General features: G+C 38.9%; 1 protein-coding gene across 5 annotated transcripts in view; it reads left to right on the forward strand.

The window, feature by feature from the left end:
- Positions 1-10,355, forward strand: part of znf335 (zinc finger protein 335) — a 34,588-nt gene extending 24,233 nt beyond the window's left edge. For 4 of the 5 annotated variants that reach the window (XM_057830395.1, XM_057830393.1, XM_057830396.1 and 1 more), the window contains exons 23-28: positions 168-265; positions 335-421; positions 535-615; positions 690-749; positions 5,851-5,941; positions 9,966-10,355. In XM_057830395.1, the coding sequence (XP_057686378.1) occupies positions 168-265; positions 335-421; positions 535-615; positions 690-749; positions 5,851-5,941; positions 9,966-10,135 (587 nt within the window). In that variant the 3' untranslated portion in view covers positions 10,136-10,355. The remainder of the gene's footprint in view (positions 1-167; positions 266-334; positions 422-534; positions 616-689; positions 750-5,850; positions 5,942-9,965) is intronic. The other variant, XM_057830397.1, reaches the window with a different exon arrangement.
- The last annotated feature ends 48 nt before the right edge of the window (positions 10,356-10,403 follow it).

Here is a 10,403-nt window from a genome sequence, read left to right on the forward strand (position 1 = left end):
ATAAAAAATTTGCGAAGACCTTAACATTTTGAAATCAACGCTAAAAAGTACCGTAATTCTGTAATTTGCCGTAGTTTGGACACTGCTGGTCTAGACACACAGCTCTATGCCAACCTCACATTAAAAAGTTACAGAATATGTCGCCTAAAACAGGATTTGTGTTACAGCCCTGCAGACCCACCAGACAGTCATCAGCCCAGATCAGCTGCAGGCACTCACTCGAGAGCATATAATCGTGGCCCAAGATCAATCTCTTTCAGACCAGGTAGTACAGTCTAGCAACCACCTTTAAGTGAGACATTTTATTGCAACATCTGTGATTTTTCCCTTTCAGGCAGAGGGCACATACATTCAACAGATCACTACAATTGATGGACAGACAGTCCAACACTTGATGACAGGAGACAACCAAGTCACGGAGGTGAGGAGCAGTTATTCCAGTGTTAGTTCCATTTGTCTGGCTTTAAATCCACGGTGTACGTCACAATCATTGTAACAAACAACTTTCGACTGAACTTGTGTCTGTGTGTTCAGGTGCAGTACATCATCTCCCAGGATGGTGTGCAGCACTTGATTCCGCAGGAGTACGTGGTGCTAGCAGATGGTGACATCCAGGTGAGCATGGGTCGCTGTTAGCAGACTGCAATGTGTGAAGGATGAGCGGCTCATCTTCTGCTTATGTACCATAGATACCAGATGGACAGATCATCCAGTACGAGCACGAAGGAGTTTTTCTGCAGGGGCAGCAGGTGACACCTTAAAACAGGGTTGCGCCACATTAGACATTCCCTACAGTTACATTTGCTGCAAAGTCATATTGCATTAGAGCTGAAACGAATACTCGAGTAACTCGAGTTTAAAAACTGATCCGAGTAATTTTATCCGCCTCCAGGAATCGTTTAATTTTGCCAGCTCTATGCATCATCATCACTTTTAATGCGGGACAACGCGCAGACGTCACGTGCGTAGAGGAAGAAGCAATAATACCCGACTGTAGCCGACAGCCCTGACAAACTATGCCAACATTGCTAAAAACTACGCCCAGTGGTAACAGGTAGCGTCTGATACGTCTCATAGATATCACATGTAGATAGAACTAGATGCGACATGACAGACTCTGCGGCGTTAGTAAACAGCCACCATCTTAAAGCAGTAGACTTCTCAGCGCTAATAATTAAGATTAATGTTACTGTCCCTTGCTCACGTAACGTTAGCCCTGTGGAGGGCTAGGTTTCAATTAATTATGACTACTGTCGATGCGTGGCTAACATGTCTTACATACAGGCTTTATTTAATCTGTAAAAACAGCGCGAGTAGGGTGATGAGGGTGTAAAATAAAAACATATTAAAGCTAACTGTCAGTTTTAGCTCAGTAGTCATTGCTGGATAAATCACAAAGTAGTACTGGTCCCTAATGTGTTCCAATACAGCAGGTATCATACATCTATTTTGAACACTGCAAAAACTCAAAATCCTATCAGGACTTAGTTTACACCAGGGGTGTCCAAACGTTTTGCAAAGGGGGTCAGATTTGTTGTGGTAAAAATGTGGGGGGCCGACCTTGGCTGACGTCCTTCACGTAGAACAATGTATTTAAGCAAATTTTAGCAAGCCATTCTGTGTGTCACATTTGCTTTATTATTTTTTAAAATTAATAATTTCAAACAATCTCACAACTAACCTTTGTGGCATTCTTTTGACTCTCGGGCTCTTGTGAAATACTGCTGCTGTGAAATGAAACTAGTTTCAAGTTGATTCAGTTTCACGCTGTGTATGTCAGTGTGTCTTGTTTGGTATTATCGCCTCACATTGAACTCTTGAAAAACAGCGACTGTCTCTTTGCATATGAGGCAGACAGAGTTGTTGCGTATTTTAGTGAATAGTCCAATTTCCACCTATCCTTGAAGCGTCAACTTTCTTTTTTTTGTTGATTGTCACCATTTTAGAAAATTGGAAGTAAAGGGTTACACGGGGTACTGTTGCCTAGAGTGCTGCTGCCTTTTAGTGGGTAAATGAGGAGCAGCATTTAGTGTGTAAGCTACTTCATATGCTGGTAGCAGCACTGCTTACCAAAATATTAAGTCTGTGTGCGGGCCAGAAGTAATTGATTTTATGACAGAGGCCGGATGAAATTTGACCACGGGCCTCATTTGGCCCCCGGGCCGGACTTTGGGCACGTCTGTTTGCATGAACTTAAAACCTCACTAGAACTTAAAAATAGCTTGACACAAATGGAAATTCAACGAAACACGTAGGAAAAACATCTAACTTTTAAGTAAGTGTGTAATGAAGCGTAATGACATTTTTTGGTAAGAAATAAGATTTTATTATTTAAAAACATTTTTTTTTTATAAGATCTAGAAGTTTTTTTGAGTGAAAGCAGTGAATTTATTTTTTCTAGTCATATCTGAGTTGCAATTGTTGGCTGTTTTCAACAATGTACATTGACTGAAAATGGTTCAATATTAGATGAACTGTCTTGTTTTCGCATGTATATTTATAACTGCTCTTTAAATAAAATTTTTAAAAAAGTTTTTTTCCGATTAATCGATAGAATATTCAGTCGAATACTCGATTACTAAAATATTCGATAGCTGCAGCCCTATATTGCATTAATTTAGACATTTCCCCTCTAAATTAATGTATTGAAATTAATTTGTATTTTAATAATTTCTCTCAATAATTGAAATGATCATTTTTCAACTTTTTGGGAGTAAGTAAAAGAAAGCCTATTTAAGTTTTTTTTAGAAAACGTTTAAAAAAGATTAGCTTGAATTATTTTTATGTGCAGTGGCGGTTCTAGGGTTTTTCTGAAACGGGCCAAGATGGTGCCGCATGTATCCCTCAGAGGCAAAGTGTTGCTGCCATGTTTGTTCAGTATTTGTATTGGTCAACAAAGAAATAAGCAGATTATCCTGCATGTGGCGGTAAAAACATCTTTGCGTGATACTGTCAAGCAGAGATGAAGGTTTGTAACAATTCATGTTTAATCATACTGTGGGCAAGTAAGGATACAATACATGGAACAATAATTTTAATAACTTTTTTGAAAAGCCATTTAAAACATGAAAAGCAGCATTTCTATTTAACCCTTTAAGGTCTGGGCCTATTTTGTCTGATTTTGCATGCCTTTGAAGTTGCCTTTATATTTCAAAGAAAGAATTGTTTACGATGGCCTGGTGTGATCCCTTTTTTTGTGACACCTTGAACTTCATGTCCAAACTGTTGTTTCCGTCACTGACCAATTATAAATCATCATTTTGGGCCCAAAAAGACCAAAAATTCCACAATCGTTTTGTCAAAATTTTTAATTTTGATGTCCAATTGACAACCAAACATGCGTAACGAACCGTTTTGAAACTTTGTAATATTTATTCAACATGTTAGGATGAACATTCAACCAAAAAAATTTAGAATAAATAGTCTTATATTTGACAATTCAACATAAACAACAGGTATAGCATAGGCGTTTTTTGCCTTTATACATGCTCTAGTCAAAGCAGGTTATATACAGCAGACCGAACAGTGAAAAAATATATACCATCTAACACAAAAAGTGTTTAGAGGCCATCTCTTTACGAGTTTAGGTATTGCGGCCCATCACCTGATGAAAACTATGTACACACAATCAAGCTTCTTGAACACACATTTATATACACAAATTGAGAAGACTGATTGTGGGAAAAAAATTATATATATATAACATTGGGGGAAAAAAAGTATTTTCAAAAATATTTACAATACACAAGTTAAATTTTTTTCAGGCATGCCACTCCGAAAAGCAGTTTCGTCCTGGAATTCGAAACAGGGCGACATCACACAGCCCACACTTCCATGGGGTGTTGGTCGTCTTTCCACCCTTCCATTTTCATTTCACTTTACTTTCATTGTCACTATAAATGTACATGAAAAAATGTCAGTATTTATGAAAATAATAAAGTTTAAAATAAAAATATATACAGCAATAAATAATAATGGAAATCTATATGTATGACAATAGAAAGAATACCATAGCTGAATATGTGCTACATCCCTAATCTTCATATAGAAAGAAGATCACCACAATTATAAATTCCTGCCTTGGATACACACAGTTCACGTACGACTTTGATCTGATATGCACATTTTATTATTATATACACAAACACACACTTATATTGCATCAAAATTAACTTTGTCATGCAATATCAAAAGAAACTTTCAAAAGAAACTTTTTCCAGCCTAAAAAAAAAAAAGTGAGTTTGCTTACCTCTGCTCGTCGATGGCGTCACCCACGTGTTCAAATACGTCACTATCTTCACTCGAGGACTCTTCCGAAGAAGACGATGATGACGAATTTGGACCATCCTCTTCCTCAAGTTGATCAAATAGCACAATTGCTTGCGCTAAATTTAGTTTTCCGTTCATTCTCAAAGTCACACAAAGTCGCTGCTCGATCCAAACGGCCGTCGGCTCGCCACCTCGCTGCTTCAGAACACTCCTCCCTCTCGTTCGGTGGAACCTCGCATGGCAGTTATATTTATTTAAAAAACGCATTTTGTGCTTCCACTGTGACTTCGAAAGGGTTCGTTTGATTTGTGTTTTTTTCATGGAGCTTCCGTTTTGAAAAAGGACAAGAAATGATGGAAATATAGACACAAACAAATGATCCATGCAGCGTTTTAATGTTTTTTTGAGAGGACAATAAAATTATAAAACTTAAATGACAATATCTCACGTTTTAATTGGTCGATTGACTTCAAATAATAACGAGAGTAAACCGCAACTTCCGCACTTGAAAACGAGACCAACCAACGGCATGTGGGTGACGTATTTAAAACGTGAGGGCGCTTCAAAGACGACGTGCGCTGAGGACGCGCCGGCGCGTCCTTCGACTCTCAAGGGTTAACATACTCGAGAATAGGCCTGAACGATATTGGGAAAACTCATTGCGATTTTTAGTTTGTGTGGGGGGGATTGCGATACATATCAATATTTACACCCTGAACTGGTTGCCAGCCAGTCGCAGAGCACATATAGGCACACAACCAGCCACGCACACTCTCACACCTACGGACAATTTGGAGTGTTCAATCAGCATACAATTCATGTTTTTTTGGAGGCAGGAACCCGGAAAAATCCCACGTACGCTGCCTTCATAATGTGAATAATTTTAAACAATGATAACATAGAAAAATGCTTGTCTATATTAAATTATTTATTGAGTGAGTCCACTCAAATTCGCCCATGCTGCAGAGAACAGCATCCCACACAATGAATGAGTTGCCACAGCACTGTTCAGACTGGGTCACTGTTAGTGTGTATCAAGTTTAACGAAGATTAACACATTTGTGTCTTTGATTGTAGAGCTACCGAGTCTTCTCTGGCTAGATCAAAGCTACAAACCTGTCAATCATCAGTAACTTTAAGTACTAAACGCCAGCTGCACTTGTGACCAAGAAAAACAGTTTAGTTGCACTGCTTTAGCAGGAGAAAGGTTGAGAGGCTTTGGCGCTGTACGAGCATGAAGCTGAAAAACAAGTTTATGTGTTAAAAAAAAAAAAAAAAAAAAAAGCACGTCCTTGCGATGCGAGTATTGCGCATCCACACAACACGATGACGATGTTCAAATGATATACGTATCGTTCAGGCCAGCATGAGAAGCAACATTCTCTCATTGTCTCTCACTTCAGAATAGAAGATTCACTGATTGTCATGCTTTGTGCTAAAATGGGAACAGTGCCACCATTCAAATTAGAGATGGGGCCCCACCCCTAAAACCGCCACATTTTGTGATTTGGATTCACATTTTTTTAGGAGGTTTCATTAAAACTGTCAGATGTGCTTATTCCTTTTTTTTTTCCTTTTCAGATTGCAGTCAGCTCTGACAGTCCAGTCCAGTATCTGCCTGCTGCCACAGAACAGGAAGATCTGGAGGCTGCTGCCCACTCTGTAGTTACAGGTCTGCATTTTTATTGTTTTGAATATTTATTGATTTTTATACTGACCTTTATGGCTGTACCCACAACATTAAGGATCCATTCACACTTCATTAATGTCCCCCCAAAAATCTGGATCCCCGTAAAATCGCCTAATTTGTTCCAATTTCTCCACTGAAACAGCATAATAAATGTTATAATTAGGGTAAGACCAGAATAAAAAAAGAGCCAAACACTTTTGAATCATTCAGAATATCTAACTGAAACATCCGCTCATCTTTTAGCACTCCGTGTTTGCTATGTGCTTGAGTAGTTTTTGATAACATCTGTATGCGCTGGGATCTAACAAGATATAGTTACACTTAAGAGCCACGAGGGCGGGACAAAGTATTACAATAAAAGACAGGCAATCAGAGAACATGACAGCAAATTTATGTGTTTTTGGAGAAGCTTGCAACTAATTGGGTTATTTACATGTAAAACGCGATTAATGGTACAAAAGCCACTCCAGAACGAATTAATTTCGTATCTTGCGTTACCACTGTACTATTTTTTTCCTTTCATTGGTTGCCTAAATAAATGGCTGTTTAACTGGTTGATACTGTCGTTTTCTAAAACTTTATCCACCATGTACATCTCAAAAAGACCAAAACAACCAATGTAACAAACATGAAAAAACAGCTGACTGCCCAATTGCTCCTAAAAAAAAAATCCTACAAATTATATGGAATATTTTTTTATAAGGCACTAGAGATGTTCCGATCACGTGATCGCGGTAGTTTTCAGAGGACCATAATCTGGTGAAAAGGATTGGGTTTTTAATTTAAAAACCTTTTTTAGGGCTAAAAAGAGGACTTTTTTTTTCTCTGTCTTTCGGTATCTGATCAGGAGTCAGTATTGGCAGATTCTCAAAATCAGGTGACCCGGCTGCAAAAATATGTGATCGAGTCATCACTGTCTATAAGGCACTGTAACATTATGTTCAAATTAACCCCTTGAGACCCGCATTTTTTCTGCTGGGCAAAAAAAAAAAAAAAAGCAGATTTTTACTCAAACACCAGAACAAATTGCAATTTTTTTTGGGTCAGGAATATTTCATGCTTTTATTGGTTATTTTTAATGTTAATGTGTTTTTAATGAGAAATGAGACCATTTCATTTACCATTTACCATTCATTCCTTTTTGAAGTTGCTTTTGGTCAGCCATTTTCAAAGAGCCAAAAATAGCAAAGAGGGCGTGCCAAACTTCATGATTTGATTTCGATAGGTAAAGGTTCATCCAATCATCTCCCAGAAGATGCAGTAGCAACTAGATGCAGTATATTTATTGGCTTAGAGACGCAAACGCGTCATGTCCTTCAGCAGTATGCTTAGGTCGGAAGGGCTTAAACATTGACTGTCCACTAGAGGAAAATCATGTACCTCATACAACATGTTCCACTCCAGCATAATGACGTACCGTAATTTTCGGACTATAAGGCGCACCTGACTATAAGCAGCCACCCACCAAATTTCACACATAAACGACTTTTGTTCATCGATGTGCCGCACCAGACATTAAGCTGCAGCACTGTATTATACGAAGTGTTGTTAATAACGGCATTAGAGTATAACATAACTAGCCCGGATCATTTCACATGACAACTGGGTTGTCAATTGTCTTCGCCGATTGGCAACCCTTCCGGCGGCGAACAAGTTAGAGCTCGTCGTTCCCCTGCTGAGGTCAGAGGACTCGTTTGCGGGGAAGCAGCTGGACAATCACCGCCGGACAAACCGGCCGACGTCGGAGGAGCGTGTAGCTGGCAAATGGTTAACACGAATATGGCAAAATAATGCTTTACTACACTGCGAAGTCGTAAACAGTGAGAGACTTATAGGAGGGCGGCTGCAGTGTTATGCAGCTAACATGACAATATGTGTATGAGGAGAGCTTGTTACATGCCCATCAATGATCAAACGCAAGTAGTCCTTTATTTAAAGAAAGTTTGTAGTGTTTACTCTGTAATCGCTGTATTCGCGGCTATTTTAACACAAAGTTGCAATTTCTGATCGGTTGGAAAGTTTGACAGAACACCGGGCACATGACGAGGGCAATAAGCCGAGATCGTCGCGACAAGCCGCCGGTCGTCGGCCGAGGGGACAAGGAGCATGTCAGCCACAAAATGCAAGCCACCTACATATTAAAATGATCCCACTATTTGACATAATACAAAACACGATGTTTACTCACTTCCTTGTAAGTCCCACGGTCCCACAGTAGTAGGGCTTGTTTTGGCTAATATCCACCGGTGAATGGGAACCCTTTGAAACCCCAAAAAGGCTCACAATGCCTCTCCCTCGTACAGCAAGATTTTTCTGCTGGCGTGAAGCGAAAAATAAACAAATTAATCCGCAAAATCGGCTGAATTCTTGGTCCTTCTCATACAACAGTACGGCTGTATAGTGAAGAGGACTCCTTCTCCCGTACACGTCACAGCGCCCTCTTCCTCAATGCAAGACCGAAGCCGGAAGTCTGGCATTTTCGTAGCACAGGATTAAAAAGATTGAATAAATGTATTAGGGCTGCAGCTATCGAATATTTTAGTAATCGAGTAATCGACTGAAAATTCTATCGATTAATCGAGTAATCGGATAAAAAAAAATTTTTTTAGGTAAAGAGCAATAATAAATATACAGTACATGAGAAAAAAAGCCATTTGATCCAATATTGAACCATTTTCAATCAATCAATGTCTTTATTTTCGATGTACATTGTTGAAAACAGCCAACAATTGCATCTTAGATGTGACTAGAAAAAATATTCTCTGCTTTCACTCAAAACACTTCTAGATCTTACTAAAAAAATATTTCTTACCAAAAAATGTAATTACGCTTAATAAAACACATCACTTGAAAGCTATGTGTTTTTTCCACGTGTTTCAATTGAATTCCCATTTGTGTCAAGCCATTTTTAAGTTCTAGTTAAGTTTTAAGTTAGTCTAAACTGTAAGTACTGATAGGATTTTGAGTTTTTGCAGTGTTCAAAATAAATGTATGATACCTGCTGTATTGGAGCACATTAGGGACCAGTGCTACTTGGTGTTTTATTCAGCAATGACTACTGAGCTAAAACTGACAGTTAGCTTTATTATGTTTTAATTTTACACCCTCATCACTCAACAGCGCTGTGTTTTTACAGATTAAATAAAGCCTGTAAGTAAGACACGTTAGCCACGCATCGACAGTGGTCATATAATCAATAGAAATCTAGCCCTCCGAAGGGCTAACGTTACGTGAACGAGTGACAGTAACGTCATATTTATTAGCGCTGAGAAGTCTACTGCTTAAAGATGGCGGCTGTTTACTAAAGCTGCCCAGACGCGGCTGAGTCTGTCATTTTGCATCTAGTTCTAAATGCATGCGATATCTATGAGACGCATCGGAGACTACCTGCTACCACACTAGCATCATGCGGGCGTAGTTTTTAGCAACGTCGGCGTAGTTTGTAGTGGCTATCGGCTGCAGTAAGTTTTTTTTTTTTTTTTTTTTCCCCCCCCACTATTGCTTCTTCCTCTACGCACGTGACGTCAGCGCGTTGTCCCGCATTAAAAGTAGTCCGGGCAAAACGTGATGCTAAGAGCTGGCAAAATTAAACGATTCCTCGAGGTGAATAAAATTACTCAAATCAGTTTTTAAACTCGAGATACTCGAGTTGCTCGAGTATTCGTTTCAGCTCTAAAATATATCAATCGCTTCCTCACACATCCAAGTGGTCCATTTCATTCAGGAGCATAAAAAAACGCGTGTATTATGAAATAAATATGTTTTCCTATCACAGGCACTTAAATGACATCTATGATAAGCATTCATTGATGTCCATGACAGTATCATGTCATAATTATGACGATCTAATGACATGATGACGCCTCTGTCAAATAAAGTGTTACCTAAATAAATGCACAAATAAGACGTAGGATTCAAAATTAGGGGAAAAAAAGTAGCTGCTTATAGTCTGAAATTTCCAATATTTGTAGCAGGTTGAATACAAGTGTTCTCCAATTTCTCTTAGCAGTGGCAGATGCAGCTGTGATGGCGGAGGAACAGACACAGGTACAAGCGGTCTACACTGAAGCAACGCCCGAGCAGTTGGAACAACTCCAGCAGGAGGAGCAGAAACAACAGCAGCAGCAGGAGGAGCCAGGCGTCCACTACGACATTGTTACCCTCACTGTTGAGTAGCTATAAAGCGCCACTTACTTGCTTTGCCACGCAGCTAATCTGCATTTTGTTATTCGCAAATTTGTATGAATGTTTTCCTTTTGGGGGAAAAAATGATTTAAGTTGATTCCTTTTTAGAATATTTATAGAAAATGTAAATACATTTCTTTTTTTGTCTTTTGTTGATTATCGTGTGTTGAATAAGCTAATAGCTGACACCAAATAAAATACAATGTTTAACCCTTTCATGCACAAACTGTGACTTTTTTTGTCGTAACCCTCAAAGGGC

Source organism: Corythoichthys intestinalis, chromosome 2 (assembly GCF_030265065.1).
Source record: "Corythoichthys intestinalis isolate RoL2023-P3 chromosome 2, ASM3026506v1, whole genome shotgun sequence".
In the NCBI taxonomy this organism is placed as follows: domain Eukaryota; kingdom Metazoa; phylum Chordata; class Actinopteri; order Syngnathiformes; family Syngnathidae; genus Corythoichthys; species Corythoichthys intestinalis.